At 42.3% G+C, this 16750-nt stretch overlaps 1 protein-coding gene across 2 annotated transcripts in view; it reads left to right on the top strand.

Moving 5' to 3' along the window:
• The window catches only part of LOC126273114 (dedicator of cytokinesis protein 9), a 319479-nt gene that overhangs the window by 249151 nt on the left and 53578 nt on the right, over window positions 1-16750 (top strand). For both annotated transcript variants that reach the window (XM_049976565.1, XM_049976564.1), the window contains one exon: window positions 9131-9277. In XM_049976565.1, coding sequence (XP_049832522.1) covers window positions 9131-9277 — 147 coding nt within the window. The remainder of the gene's footprint in view (window positions 1-9130; window positions 9278-16750) is intronic.

The raw sequence follows: 16750 nt of genomic DNA, 5'->3' as shown, positions 1-16750 counted from the left end.
AAAGACTGCGATAGAGCTCCGTATGCCACGGCAAACTGGCTGACACTGACGGCGACGGTGCACAAATGCTGCGCAGCTAGCGCCATTCGACGGCCAACGGCCAACACCGCGGTTCCTGGTGTGTCCGCTGTGCCGTGCGTGTGATCATTGCTTTTACAGCCCTCTCGCAGTGTCCGGAGCAAGTATGGTGGGTCTGACACACCGGTGTCAATGTGTTCTTTTTTCCATTTCCAGGAGTGTATTTTTAGGCAGCTTTATGTGTCTTATCACTTACCCAGCTCCTCTCACAACCATCAGCAGCTATTTTGTGTATTTCTGAATCATTCCCCTACCTTGATTATCTATTATCATGTCTGAAATGAGGTTCATCCTACCCATGATACTTCGCACCCATGCTAAAGTGGTGTTCTGTCACCCACGCAACCTCCACATCATCCTAGTCCATCCCTCTGCCACTCCCAATCCAAACCCCTTGCCACAAGGATCATATCCCTGTGGAAAAGCCATGTGCTTAACCTGCCCAATCTACTCACGCAGCACTGCCTATTCCAGTCTTGTCACAGGTTTATCCTACCCTATCAGGGGATGGGCCACTTGTGAAAGCAGCCATATCATTTAGCAGCTCTGCTGTAATCATTGCACAGCTTTTTATATTGGCATGACTACTAACCAGCTGTCCACCAGGATCAGCCGCCACCATCAAACTGTGGCAAAGAGCAAAGTCACCCTGTGGCACAACATCCAGCTGAATATTAACACCCTTGGTTTCAATGGCAGCTTCACCATCCAAGCCACCTGGTTCCTTCCCTCCACCACCAGCTTTTCTGAACTGCACAGATGGGAGTTGTTCTTGCAACACATTCTCAGCTCCTGCAATTATCCCTGCCCCAAATGACGGTAACATACTGTCCCCACACCCTCCACCAAACAGTTTCCACTCCCTCTGTCCATCATCTCCTCGCCATTCTCATCTCCCACACTGTTAATTTGCAGACCTCTACCAATGTATCTGCCTGTCTTTCCCCACTCCTTTTCATGCATCTCAGTGTTTATGACTGCATATCTCTGTTGAAGTACATTTCATACAACTATACAATTTGTAGGTACATTCAGCAGCATATGTGGATACTATTTGAAAAATGTATTGCAAATAGGCTGAGGTCAGAACTGTGTTGATGGGGGTAGGTAGATGGGAAAGAGGTGGGCAGCAGGAAGATGAATTCAGTATGTGTAACTATCATCACAGAGGAAGGCTAGGAATTTGGGTTGGGGGTGGGGTGGGGGTTGGGTAGGGAATGTGGTGGCAAGTCACAGGCTAGGCATTTGATACATGGGTACTGCAGCTAGTGAGGTGCAGCTCTCTATGAAATTGATATGGAAGCATTTATGGGCAGGGGGTGACTGGACAGAGGAAGGGGAAACTATTGGATAGTGTGTGGGCAGTGAGTTAATTGAGATAGAATCTAGGAGGATTGTGGGAGTGAGGGACGTTTCTCAAGTGTAACTCCCATCTACATAGCTCATAAAATCCTGTGCTTAGGTGGGAGGGGGTGGGGTGGGGGTAGGATTCAGATGCTACATATAGTGTGAAGCAGCCATTGAACTCTAGTATGTTGCACCACTGGGTGATCTGCTTTGTTTAGTGGTGACCATTCATTCTACTGGACAGGTTATTGATCATCATAGGGACATAAAAAGCTGATCAGTGGTTGTAACAGAATTGGTATGTGACATGGCTGCTTTCACTGGTGACCCTGCCTCTAATGGGGTAGAATAATCCTGTGATAGGATTGTAGTAGGAAGTGCCAACCCCTTGACCTCTGTGTCAAGGGGTTGGAAGTGGGTTTACTGTTGGAGGTGGGATTGGCATAGGGGTGGACCAGGATGTTGTGTAGGTTGCTTGGGTGACAAAATACCCCTTTTGGATGAGTGGGAAAGATCTTAGGTAGGATGTTTCTGATTTTGGGACATGACTACGTAATCAGACCTCAGTGAAGGATATGGTTCAGTTACTCCAGTACAGGGTGATATCGGGTGACAAGAGAGCTGATTCTTGGGGATGGTGGAACATTAGAAGTGTGTGAGTCTATGGCAAGAGAAATCTGCTTGAAGACTAGGTTTGGAGTCTAGTGTCTGAGAAGGCTTCTGAATGAGGCGCAGGATGTAGCCAACTGTAATGTAACTCCATTGATCGTCGATAGCAAGGGGCGAATGATTGACTTCAAAAACACTCCCTATGTTCTAAAATATTTATTACTCAATATCAGAATCTCTTACACAAAACTTGAATACAGAATTAATTGAAAATGTATGTAATATAGTATATTCATCAAATCGCTGTTTCATAGTCTTTGTAGCAGCCAATGGCCGAGGCAGAAGGCCAAGAATCAATTTCCAATTCCTAAATGAATCACACATTTTCATATCATCATAAGCATAGGGCATAGTTGCTATCTTAAGGAACTTGGACATTTGCATATATTTCCTAGGCCGGTGTAAATTACATATTTCTTAACTACACTTGGGTAACATTTCATGTGTGCTCAGTGAATTACCACTAGGTGAACCATGCCACGGACCGAAATAAATTAGCATTGACCAAGAATACCTGGTCAGATTATTGTCCCTCAAAAACAAATAATCATAAACTCCCAGTGCTATATCAGACAACTTAGCATTCGAATAAACACTTATCACCCTGTGTCTTTTTATGTTCTGAACTCCATGATGTAATATATTGGACTGCTGCTTCTGACACTTTAATTTTGTTAGTATTCTTGGCCTTCTGCTATTTACAAAGTACAGCGTACTGGGCAAGGAAGTTATCAGCACTTCAAGTATGCTGTCCAGGGATGAACAGGTCACATAAGAATGAGTTTTTTTGGTGTGGAACGAGAGAGAAATATTAAAATTCAGGTACTGTTGGTGGTTGGTGGATTTAATGCAGATGAAATGTGGATGGAGCCATCACAGAGGTGGAAGTCAAAAGTCCAGGAAAGTGGCACATTGGTTTGAGGAGAACCAGGTAAAGCAGATGGAAGAAAATGGGTTGAGGTTTTGGAGGAATGAACATAGCATGTCCTGACTGTTTAGTAAAGTTCATGAAGGTATTGCCAGTGAACCTGAACCAGATGAGGTTTAGGTTTTGAGAGGTTAAGAATGTTTTCTCTAGATGGCCCATAAAAAATATGTACAGGAGGGAACTATGTGGGTGTGTCCATGCCTGTGCCACAGGTTTATGTACATACTTTCCTCTCAAAGGAAAAGTAATTGTGTGTGAGGATGTAGGAGAGCATGCTGAAAAGTTATGCCACCAAATTTTTTATGTGAAAACTCTCAAAGCTTTTTAAATAAACTCGCTCTACTAACATTCTACAGCTTTATTCCTCCTTTCGGTATATTTATTTCTCAACATAGTCACACTGGAGATGAACACATTTCTCCGAATGAGAGATCAGTTTGTCGATACTGTCACTGTAAAATGTTAGTCTGTGTTGATGGAGCCACAGCCTCACCTCTGCTTGCAGCACTTCATCACTATCAAAGTGATGTCCTCAAATCTGTTATTTAAGTCTTGGAAACAGGTGAAAATTTGATGGGGCCAAGTTAGAATTGCATGGAAGATGCTTGATGACAGTGAACCCTACATGTCAGATTGTTGTAGGTGTTGCAGTGCTTGTGCGTGGTCTGGCGTTGTTGTGCTGAATGAGAGGGTGCTCCATATGTGGAGAACTCCTTGAATTCTTGCTTTCAGTTGTCTGAGGGTCCCACAATATCTGGTGCATTTAGGCGTGAATTCCTAATGCACCACACCTTGAACATCCAAGAATGCTGCAAGAATGAATTTTTCTGTGGATGTCATGGTCTTGGAAATTTTTTTGGTATCGGTGATCCTTTGTGGTGGAACTCCATTGATCATCTCTTGATTCTGGGGTCAAAATGGGGAACCCAGCTTTTACCACCAGTTGCAGTATTATTAAGGAACCCATTGCCCTCAGTCAAAATGCAAAAGAAATTGTTGACAGATGTCGAATCCCCTCTGTTTCATGTCAGGAGTGAGCATTCGAGGCACCCACTGTGCACATAATTTTCTGCACCGCAGTTCTGCATTGATAACCTGCACATGCTCTTGTGATATGCCACACTGACCTGGGGGCTGTGTATGTGTTATCTGACAATTTTCTCTGATGAGTTCATTAGCTCGATACCAATGAGTCTTGTTAGTTTCCGTATGCAGTTGTCCACTTCAAGCTCTGTCACCCTAATTGAGGTTAGGACCGCCATTTCTTTCATTGCAAGCATGAACAACCCAGTGTTGCATATTACTGATGTTGGTACAGTCATCACTGCACACAGCTTTCATCCTTCTATGGATTTTGATTGTACACAGGTTTTCTGTGATAAGAAAGTCAATTATAGCATGATGTTTCTCACACACCAACATAGTTACGTTACACACTGCCATGCCGCACGCTACAGTTCGTAGCCATCTGGTGGCATAGGATTGCAACTTGCATCAACAGAGTGGGAAAGTTGACCAAGTAGTATGCATGGCACATGAACCTCAACAAGTATTTAGAACAACCAGTATTTAGAAGAGAAAGAGAAATTTGGAGGCATATCTTTCCAGAACACCCTTATAGTTGGGGAGGTGTATGAGGAATGAGGTGGTGGGTTTGGAGTTGGAAGTATGTTGCTAACAAGTTACTGATTACTGTAAGACAATCTTGCATGCCACATTGAACATACACAAAACCCTGTGCACAGAAAGAACCATTGGAATTGCACAAACCTCTGAATAAGAATGCAAGATACAATGAACAAGACTGCTGAACATGTGTGCCATAACCATTGACACCTGATACACAAGAATAGAAAAAAGCACATAATATCAGTTTCACAAGAACTTCCAAAAGTTCATTGCAATGTGTGTGAATATACTGAACTAAACAACTGAACAGCACAAGAAAATGACCCCGAAAAAACAAGCACCCCGTGTCTGCATAGGGGAGTAGCAGCTGGCCACTGTGTGTGATGGAGAAAGCCTGTCATAGGGAGAGTTTGCAGGGAAATTTCGATGAAGGCGCAACCAAAGGTCTGGAAGAATGCTTGGCAGGGCTGGCGGTGCCAGCGAGGATGATGAGATCCACAGTGGGGTCGGCAGTAATGTTCAGAGTGGCTGCTGGTGCAGCCTAAGTGGTGCCATCGGGGACGATCAGACCAGTCACAGTAGTCATTGTCAAGAAGCCTGGCCTTGAAAGGGCTGCTGTTGATCATATTGACAAGCGAGCTGGCATCACTGTCGACAGTGGTATCAGTGACAGGAGGGATGGCCACCACAGGGCCAGTAACAACTGGACTGATGAGAAGTCTGATAGTGTTCTCGACAGGGATGACAAAGACAGGAGGGCTGACCATGACAGGGTCAGCAACAACTGGACTGACGAAAAGGCTGGCACCATCATCAAAAGGGCAGGCAAAAGCAGAAGTGCCAGCATGACATCAAAAGGGTTCAGACAAGAGGATAGGCATCTTATGGCATCATGTGCAAGGGCTGGGTGAATAGCAGAGACACTTCCACGAGAGAATTGTGGGAACAAGAAACAGAGTGCCACATGTCATGGCAACATTGCAAACAACCTGACCAGAGGTGGTCCACACACAACTCTTGGACACCCAATCTGGACACTAATCACGATCATGCTCACTTAAGCACTGTGAGGAAGACGGTCCTTCACTAATCAGGAAACTGGTACATGCTTGGCATGACTGGAGGCAACTGTTACTACGAAAATGCGCATCTGACTGTTTCACTAGTAAGTCATAGTCTGTGTCCTCTGCATAAGAGTTTCGGAAAAACTAACAAAATAAAAAAAGCACCCGCATGTGCAATAAAATTAGCACTGCACTGTGTATGTTGTGTGCTGGATGCCATGAAATGCATCTCCAGTTGTTGATGGTATATGGCCCAGTCCAACTTCTGGTTGTCGAACTTCGGTACATGTGAGAGTAGCTTGCCAAGACACTGCCACCGAAGTTAGCACCTAACTGAGCTGAGTTACACTCTGCAGCAGTTTCGGAATTTGTTGCCACTGTAACTAAATTATTTGGGTCAAAGACACCTCTGACTGCCACTGTTGTTGAATTATTTGAGTCAAAAACAGCTCTGACGATTGGACAGACATGATAATTGCGAAAGACCTCAGACTACTGCAGTGAAATTGAATCAGAACGTCACGAAGTATGAAAAATTCTCCAAAGAAACACTGAAAACAATGCAGACCAACAGCATCAGTTAAAAATTTCACATTTCAGCAACACATGAGCAGGCCACCTGAACTGTGCAGAGAAGAGAATTACTACAAGAAACAAGTTTCACAGACTTGCAGCTTCTGACAAGCTTGGACATTATTTGCAAAACGAATGCCTATAAATCTGGAGACAACCAAATTGACACTCGACTACAGAACTGAAGGAAAGAACAGTCCTCACGTGGTACTTGTTTGCACAGATCGTGACTATCAACATCGAATATTGACCATCACAACACAATAAGCATCCATATAAAAACAAAAATCCATAACTTTGAAAACAAAACCACTCTCTAGCAAAATGAACTAATACACAGTTCGAAACACTAAAACACAGGGGAAGCCAATTCTCCTCATCGCCAGCTGAAGTATCCAATAGCCAATCAGTGAACCATGATAGTGATTGATATGCACATGAAAAAACAACTGTTTGCTTATTAACCAAAAACTAAACTCAGTACAGCATCTGAGGACGAATGTCCACTTAGCTTAATTACAACTGAAATGTCGATCTTTGATGATGCCCAACAGTTTCTCATTATGACGAATTCCATGACTGTAACAGTGGTGGGGGGGTGTTGCCGTAGAGAAGTAATGACATAGTTCCACAAGGCTAGAAGCTCAGAGACAGTTGACTGATGAGTGGCTAGGTGCCATAATTACATGGGCCTATGAGACTGTGAGCCCGTGGGCAGTCAGAATGCCAGATCTATAAAGCAGTGCTCTTGGGTTTGGCAAACGGAAGTCCAAAGCCATGTGGTACTCACAACAAGGGCAAAAAGGCTCTATCTGCAGCAGGCATAGGGTCCATAGTAGAAAGTTGAGGCGGCTGATGGTCAGCTTGGAGCCCAGAGGATAGCTGGCTGTCAAGGGGCTGAACTGTGCAAAAGAATACAGGTGCGGTGTCAGACGTACATGTGAATGCGAATAGGTGTATTGCAGTAAATGACTTGGCAACTCTTCTGTTGACAAACAACCTCCAAGGTGCAGCAGGGGCTGTATCTGGCCCGTGGAGGATATATGTAAGTGTGGTGACGAATATACAGGGTTGCAGCCTTGCATACACCACAAACCCAATTTTCCAGTTTCCTGGATGTTGACCTACACCTCTTTGATGACACCTTCTCCACCTCTGTCCATATTAAACCCACAAAACACCAGCAGTACCTTCATTTTGATACCTGTCACCCCTTCCACACCAGACAGTCACTTCCATACAACCTGACCACCCATGGGCTGTGTATTTGGATAGACAAGAATTCTTTTGCCCAGTATGTTGAAGGTCTCACAAGTGCCTTCACATTCAAGCACTAACCCCCAAACCTCGTTCTCAAACAGTTTTCCAGTGCCATGTGATCACACATCTCTAATCCTCCAACCACCTAATATAAAGCCTGGATTGGAGAAACTGAATCTCATTCTTTGCCCAGAAATGGAGAAAATTCTACCCAAGTTCATTCCACCCCTCCAAAAGTGGCATTACATTGCCCACCTAACTTACACAACATCCTCGTCCGTCCCTACACCACTCACACCCCCCAACCCCTTTGCTACACATGTCATATTATTGTGAAAGACTCAACTGCAAGACCTGCCCAATTCACCACTCGGCACTTCCTTTTTATACCACATAGATGTAAGTTACCTTTGTAACATATCTTTCACACTGTTATCCTCCTGTGCTCAATCCCCACTAACCCACTGTCCACACATCCTCTACTGAATGATACTCCCTTCCTCTGTCATGTCACCCCACCCCCTCACCCCAATCCACACCACCTCCTCACTTCACTGGCTTCAGTACTCTGTATGACATGCCCAGTCCATGCATCTGCCACCCTTCCCTCCCACATTCCTAGCTATCACACCTACTGCTGCCCTTTGAGTCACCAGCTGCCCAAGTCCTACCATTCTTCATGTCTATTTCTCCCTCTGTCAGCCCTGCCCGACACAATCCACTGGCCACCATAGTCCATTTCCTTAATTCTTAACTCCAGCATTGTGTGTTTATTTGAGACAGTGTAGCAAGACTTACCTTTGTGTGTGTGTGTGTGTGTGTGTGTGTGTGTGTGTGTGTGTGTGTGTGTGTGCAGCTTGTTGGAGGACTGCTTCCAAACACTAGCAAGCTTTCATTCTCATTTGTGTGTTACTTATTGGCGATTAACACTTCTGCTGCTCGTTGCATGATCTCCTGTAACTCCTAAATTATTTACTAATCATAGTGTCTCGGTTTTGCTGATTTTGATACCTGTCCGTGTAAGTATTTTATCCAGCAATCTTGTTTAACTTGTACTACCACTTCACACTCATTCCATATTATTATATCATCAGTGAAGACTAACTGATTTCAGACAGATACAAAACACATAGTCTCATCATACAATTAGTCATTGTATTTCTTCACAGAAAATTAGGTCTTTGTTTATTCAGTGATCAAATGTGGATGTGTGTTTACTTTTGTGTATTATTGTCACAGTTTTATGTATCATATACTGTTACTTTCTTATCAACCATTATCAGTATGTAGAGATTACAAGGATTCTGCTCCCGGGATTGGAATGACTCCTTACCCTCTCCCTTAAAACCCACATCCTTTCGTCTTTCCCTCTCCTTCCCTCTTTCCTGAAGAAGCAACCGTTGGTTGCGAAAGCTTGAACTTTGTGTGTATCTTTGTGTTTGTTTGTGTATCTATCGACCTGCTAGCGCTTTTGTTTGGTAAGTCACATCAATTTTGTTTTTAGAAATATTAAGTAATATTAATTAAATATAAATATTAAATACAGTCAGTATTTACATACTGCTTTTTGTTCAATTTTAAGGCATATTTTGAAGAAGAGCATGGAAATGAGTATATATATAAGGAGCCAAAACTGACGTCTCTTTCTGAAATATCTGAAAGGCTTAAAAAGTTGTACAGTGACAAATTTGGCCATGAAGTTGTCAAAATTATAATGGATTCTGCTCCGGTAAGTGTTGATCTTGAAGACAAATTAAAAAATTTTATAACTTGCAAAACAAGAAAAATTACCTTGAATATAATTAAAAAACTGAGACCCTGTGTTGCTTTAGAGCAGGATCCCAGAATAACACATTAAAGGAGACCAGTGGAATACATCTACATCTAAATTCTGAGTCACTTTAAAGTGTGTGGTGGAGGATACTTTTTGTACCATTATCACTTTCCTCTTGTCCTGTTTGGGTCATTAATATGTTGTTTGAGTCATTAGTGGGTCACAGGGAGAATGATTGTTGGTAAGCCTCCATGTGAGTTCAGATCTCTCTAATTTTACATTCACATTTTTTTCACAAGACATACCTGTACATAGGAAGAATAAGTATATTGGTTGACCCTTCTAGAAATGTACACTCACGGAATTTTAGCAGTAAACCACACCCTGGTACAGGACACCTTTCTTGCAGCTTCTGCCACTGGAGTCACCTGAGATTCTTCATTACACTTTCACACTTGCTAAATGGACCTTAATGAAATGTGTAACCCTTCCTTAGATATTCTCAATCGTGTCCATTGATCGTATGTGATACAAGATATCAGACTGATGAGCAATATTCAAGTATTGGTTGAACAAGGATTTCAGAAGCTACCACCTTTCTTGGTGGATTGCATTTCCTAATGATTCTTCCAATGAACTTCAGTTTGTCATCTGCCGTACCTGCAGTTGATTTTATGTATTTGTTTCACTTTAAAAAACCCTGTATGCATACTCCTAGGTATTTTATAGATGTTCAGTTTCAAATCCATACACTCAGTTGCTCTTAGATATTTAATGAATGTGACTAGTTCCTGTGATAGTTCTGCAGTGACGTAATCATACAGTAGGAACAAAGCATTAATCCCCTGCAGGTCTTCAGTACCTCTTTCAAGCACTTGGATTTCTCTATAAATAATAGTATAATCCGCAAAAAGCCTCATGTAGTTTCCAACGTTGTCCACTTGGTCATTTATATACAGGGTGATCAAAAAGCCAGTATAAATTTGAAAACTTAATAAACCACAGAATAATGTAGATAGCCTCCCCCCATGAACCATGGACCTTGCCGTTGGTGGGGAGGCTTGCATGCCTCAGCGATACAGATAGCCGTACCGTAGGTACAACCACAACGGAGGGGTATCTGTTGAGAGGCCAGACAAACGTGTGGTTCCTGAAGAGGGGCAGCAGCCCTTTCAGTAGTTGCAAGGGCAACAGTCTGGATGATTGACTGATCTGGCCTTGTAGCAATAACCAAAATGGCCTTGCTGTGCTGGTACTGTGAACGGCTGAAAGCAAGGGGGAACTATGGCCGTAATTTTTCCCGAGGGCATGCAGCTTTACTGTATGATTAAATGATGATTGCATCCTCTTGGGTAAAATATTCCGGAGGTAAAATAGTCCCCCATTCGGATCTCCGGGCGGGGACTACTCAAGAGGATGTCGTTATCAGCAGAAAGAAAACTGGCGTTCTACGGATTGGAGCGTGGAATGTCAGATCCCTTAATCAGGCAGGTAGGTTAGAAAATTTAAAAAGGGAAATGGATAGGTTAAAGTTAGATATAGTGGGAATTAGTGAAGTTCGGTGGCAAGAGGAACAAGACTTCTGGTCAGGTGACTACAGGGTTATAAACACAAAATCAAATAGGGGTAATGCAGGAGTAGGTTTAATAATGAATAGGAAAATAGGAATGCGGGTAAGCTACTACAAACAGCATAGTGAACGCATTATTGTGGCCAAGATAGATACGAAGCCCATACCTACTACAGTAGTACAAGTTTATATGCCAACAAGCTCTGCAGATGACGAAGAAATTGAAGAAATGTATGATGAAATAAAAGAAATTATTCAGATAGTGAAGGGTGATGAAAATTTAATAGTCATGCGTGACTGGAATTCGGCAGTAGGAAAAGGGAGAGAAGGAAACGTAGTAGGTGAATATGGATTGGGGCTAAGAAATGAGAGAGGAACCTGCCTGGTAGAATTTTGCACAGAGCACAACTTAATCATAGCTAATACTTGGTTTAAGAATCATGAAAGAAAGTTGTATACATGGAGGAACCCTGGAGATACTAAAAGGTATCAGATAGATTATATAATGGTAAGGCAGAGATTTAGGAACCAGGTTTTAAATTGTAAGACATTCCCAGGGGCAGATGTGGACTCTGATCACAATCTATTGGTTATGACCTGTAGATTAAAACTGGAGAAACTGCAAAAAGGTGGGAATTTAAGAAGATGGCACCTGGATAAACTAAAAAAACCAGAGGTTGTACAGAGTTTCAGGGAGAGCAAAAGGGAAAAATTGACAGGAATGGGGGAGAGAAATACAGTAGAAGAAGAATGGGTAGCTCTGAGGGATGAAGTAGTGAAGGCAGCAGAGGATAAAGTAGGTAAAAACACAAGGACTAGTAGAAATCCTTGGGTAACAGAAGAAATATTGAATTTAATTGATGAAAGGAGAAAATATAAAAATGCCGTAAATGAAGCAGACAAAAAGGAATACAGATGTCTCAAAAATGAGATCGGCAGGAAGTGCAAAATGGCTAAGCAGGGATGGCTAGAGGACAAATGTAAGGATGTAGAGGCTTATCTCACTAGGGTTAAGATAGATACTGCCTACAGGAAAATTAAAGAGACCTTTGCAGTAAGAGAACCAATTGTATGAACATCAAGAGCTCTGATGGAAACCCAGTTCTAAGCAAAGAAGGGAAAGCAGAAAGGTGGAAGGAGTATGTAGAGGGTCTATACAAGGGCGATGTACTTGAGGTCAATATTATGGAAATGGAAGAGGATGTAGATGAAGATGAAATGGGAGATGCGATACTGTGTGAAGAGTTTGACAGAGCACTGAAAGACCTGAGTCAAAACAAGGCCCCCGGAGTAGACAACATTCCATTGGAACTACTGACGGCCTTGGGAGAGCCAGTCCTGACAAAACTCTACCATCTGCTGAATAAGATGTATGAAACAGGCGAAATACCCGCAGACATCAAGAAGAATATAATAATTCCAATCCCAAAGAAAGCAGGTGTTGACAGATGTGAAAATTACCGAACAATCAGTTTAATAAGCTACAGCTACAAAATACTAACACAAATTCTTTACAGACGAATGGAAAAACTAATAGAAGCCGACCTCGGGGAAGATCAGTTTGGATTCCGTAGAAACACTGGAACACGTGAGGCAATACTGACCTTACGACTTACCTTAGAAGAAAGATTAAGGAAAGGCAAACCTACATTTCTAGCATTCGTAGACTTAGAGAAAGCTTTTGACAATGTTGACTGGAATACTCTCTTTCAAATTCTAAAGGTGGCAGGGGTAAAATACAGGGAGCGAAACGCTATTTACAATTTGTACAGAAACCAGATGGCAGTTATAAGAGTCGATGGACATGAAAGGGAAGCAGTTGTTGGGAAGGGAGTAAGACAGGGTGTAGCCTCTCGCCGATGTTATTCAATATGTATATTGAGCAAGCAGTAAAGGAAACAAAAGAAAAATTCGTGGTAGGGATTAAAATCCATGGAGAAGAAATAAAAACTTTGAGGTTCGCCGATGACATTGTAATGCTGTCAGAGACAGCAAAGGACTTGGAAGAGCAGTTGAATGGAATGGATAGTGTCTTGAAAGGAGGATATAAGATGAACATCAACAAAAGCAAAACGAGGATAATGGAATGTAGTCAAATTAAGTTGGGTGCTGCTGAGGGAATTAGATTAGGAAATGAGACACTTAAAGCAGTAAAGGAGTTTTGCTATTTGGGGAGCAAAATAACTGATGATGGTCGAAGCAGAGAGGATATAAAATGTAGACTGGCAATGGGAAGGAAAGTGTTTCTGAAGAAGAGAAATTTGTTAACATTGAGTATAGATTTAACTGTCAGGAAGTCATTTCTGAAAGTATTTGTATGGAGTGTAGCCATGTATGGAAGTGAAACATGGACAATAAATAGTTTGGAGAAGAAGAGAATAGAAGCTTTCGAAATGTGGTGCTACAGAAGAATGCTGAAGATTAGATGGGTAGATCACATAACTAATGAGGAAGTATTGAATAGGATTGGGGAGAAGAGAAGTTTGTGGCACAACTTGACCAGAAGAAGGGATCGGTTGGTAGGACATGTTCTGAAGCATCAAGGGATCACCAATTTCGTATTGGAGGGCAGTGTGGAGGGTAAAAATCGTAGAGGGAGACCAAGACATGAATACACTAAGCAGATTCAGAAGGATGTAGGTTGCAGTAGGTACTGGGAGATGAAGAAGCTTGCACAGGATAGGGTAGCATGGAGAGCTGCATCAAACCAGTCTCAGGACTGAAGACCACAACAACAATGTAGATAGAGAGACACACATGCTTGGAATGACATGGGGTTTTATTTGGGGGGGGGAGGGGGGTTCACAAAATGTCTGACAGATAGCGGGTGAAAGATCTCTCGCGTGCGTCATTTGATGCTGATCGTGTGCTCAGCTGCCACTTTCGTCATGCTTGGCCTCCCAGGTCCCCAGACCTCAGTCCGTGTGATTATTGGCTTTGGGGTTACCTGAAGTCGCAAGTGTACCGTGATCAACTGACATCTCTAGGGATGCTGAAAGATGACATCTGAGCCAATGCCTCACCATAACTCCGGACATGCTTTACAGTGCTGTGTACAACATTATTCCTCGACTAAAGCTATTGTTGAGGAATGATGGTGGACATATTGAGCATTTCCTGTAAAGAACATCATCTTTGCTTTGTCTTACTTTGTTATGCTAATTATTGCTATTCTGATCAGGTGAAGTGCCATCTGTTGGACATTTTTTGAACTGATGTATTTTTTTGGTTCTAATAAAACCCCATGTCATTCCAAGTATGTATGTCAATTTGTACCCCTCTATCTACATTATTCTGTGATATATTCAGCTTTCAAATTTATACTGACTTTTTGATCACCCAGTTTTATTATGGAAATTAATGGACCTATAAGACCTAAAGTTATTTCCATGTCTGAAAATTTCTGACTATTGAAAAGTATATGCTGTGTTCTATTTGTGAGAAAGTCTTCAGCCCAGTCACACAGCTGTTCTGATTTTCCATAACAATCTTACTTTATTCATTAGGTGGCATATAAGAAGGATGGGCAGGAGGATCATGAAATATTTGTACAAAATAACTTCAACCACCAGAAACAGCAGATATCAGAGTGAAAAATCCATAGCCAACAATTGTGAAATTGTTGCTGAAATATGTTAATTACGCATTCTGAATATGTGAACCACATGCAATTTTTTATATATGGGGCATTCAAAAAGAAATGAGCCGGAGGCATAATTACAGAAACCACTACCTGTATGTAAGAAGTATTGGCCTTGGCTGTTGAGACACTTGTCCCACTGTGACACAAGGCAGAGAATGGCTGTGTCATAAAATTCCCGGGGCTACGATGCTAACCATTTCAGCAGATAAAGCTGGATGTCATCGTCTGAGGTGGATCATTTGTCTCTCAGAGCTTTTTTAAGGGGACCAAAAATGGCATAATCACAGGGAGAGAGGTCCGGACTGTGTAGAGGGTGGCTGAGAACCTCCCATTTGAATTTCTGCAAGAGTGCTGCGACTGCATTGGCCATATGACACTTTGCATTGTCGTGGAGCAGAATGACCCCAAGGGTGAGATTGCCTCGTCATTTTGATTTGATTGGTTGGTGAAGGGCGATCAAGGTTTGCGAATAACACTGGGCATTCACTGTTGTCCCGTGCTGCAGGAAGTGAATCGGAGGGGGACCATCTTTTGGTCCCCTTGAGAAGGCACCGAGGGACAATTGTTTCACCTTGTATGGCGACATCCAGCTGTACGTGCTGAACTGATTAATATCGCAGCCCCAGGAATTTTATGAGACAGCCATTCACCGCCTTGTGTTACAGTGGGATAAGTGTCTCAACAGCTCGGGTCAATACTTCTAACATACAGGTAGTCGTTTCTATAATTATGCCTCTGGCTTGTTTCTTTTTTAATGTCCCTTATTAAACCATACCAGCCAAGGTATGGCTCATCGTTTACAACTTCTGTAACAGAGCAAGGGTACTCATTCTTCAGTCATTGATTAACCATATGCAGTCCATCATTATGTATGGAGCTCCAAGTACAGATCCTTTAGTATCATCCCACAGTGTCTAAACAAGTAATTACAGTATTATGAAAAGGATAGATAGCTACTTACCATACATCAGAGACTCTTGTGTTGCAGATAGGTGTAACAAAAAGACTACTAAACAAGTAAGCTTTCAGCCAGAAGGCCTTCTTCTTATTAGACCACATAAGCACACACACACACACACACACACACACACACACACACACACACACACACACACACACACACATTGGCTGCCAAGGTAAGACTGTGAGCCAATTGCACATGATTGGAGGATCAACCTGGCTGATGGGAGTAAGCAGTAGGGAGGGGGAGAGGCAGAGCAGGACACTGGTGGGAGAAGCTAAAGTGCTGTTTGTGGGAGCGTACAGGGGTGAAGTGGAAGGAGGGTGGTTGCTTGCAGTCTGGCCTCAGCAGCGAGAAACAGTGATCATGTGTGTGAGCTGCATTTGCATGAATGTGTGTGTATGTTATCTAATTCAGATGAAGGCTTTTGGCTGAAAGCTTACTCATTTAGTAGTCTTTCTGTTGTGTATGTCTGTGACTCTACATTTCTGCTGTATGATATGTGACAATCTAGCCTTTTCATGATATTGTAATTATTCCAGCCTTTATTTTCCATTGTTTAAAACAAGTAATTAATTGGTTCATAAATAGTGTCACTTTCTTATACAATTCATAGGATTGAGGAATTGTCTGGGTGTGGTAGTCTGTGTTGAGATGTCGATGCAGCAAAGGGAGTAAAGTCACTGTGCCCACTGCTATGTTGTGTCCTTCCCCTTACAAAAGATGATACCACCCCAAACCTTGAGACACTCTTTTTGTTTGGATCACTAGTGTTAATAATGCATCCTGCTGTCAGTAATGCCAGATCATGATGATGTGATGATCATATGCATTATCAGAAAGAACAGAAGATTAACATTCCAGTATCTATCTGTGACAGTCCTTATAGCATTTGTAAATATTTCTTTATTCAGCAATATGTAATCTAGTTTCAAGCAACAGGTCTTTTGTGTCCTCTTGAATCTTTCATGGCAGCATTACTGGATAAAATGTTTTCTGCTTTTAAATTCCTTCAAGTGAGATAAAATTCTTGATTTCATGACAGCATTCATTGCCATTCATACTCAGAATTAAAGGATGCCAGCTGTGTGCAGTAGTCCCTATGAATGGGGCAGTATTTATGGAGGACAAACCATCCACATTGTCACTGAATGTTGTGCTGAACGCAAGTGTGCTATAAAATAAAGCAACATGGACATTTCAGCCAATGCAGAACATTATCTAGAGAATAATTGTAGAATAATATTTGGGGAG

This window comes from Schistocerca gregaria, chromosome 5 (genome assembly GCF_023897955.1).
Source record: "Schistocerca gregaria isolate iqSchGreg1 chromosome 5, iqSchGreg1.2, whole genome shotgun sequence".
NCBI classification, from domain to species: domain Eukaryota; kingdom Metazoa; phylum Arthropoda; class Insecta; order Orthoptera; family Acrididae; genus Schistocerca; species Schistocerca gregaria.
The sequence above is the reverse complement of the archived record's forward strand: the minus strand, read 5'-3'. Positions and strand labels throughout refer to the sequence as shown.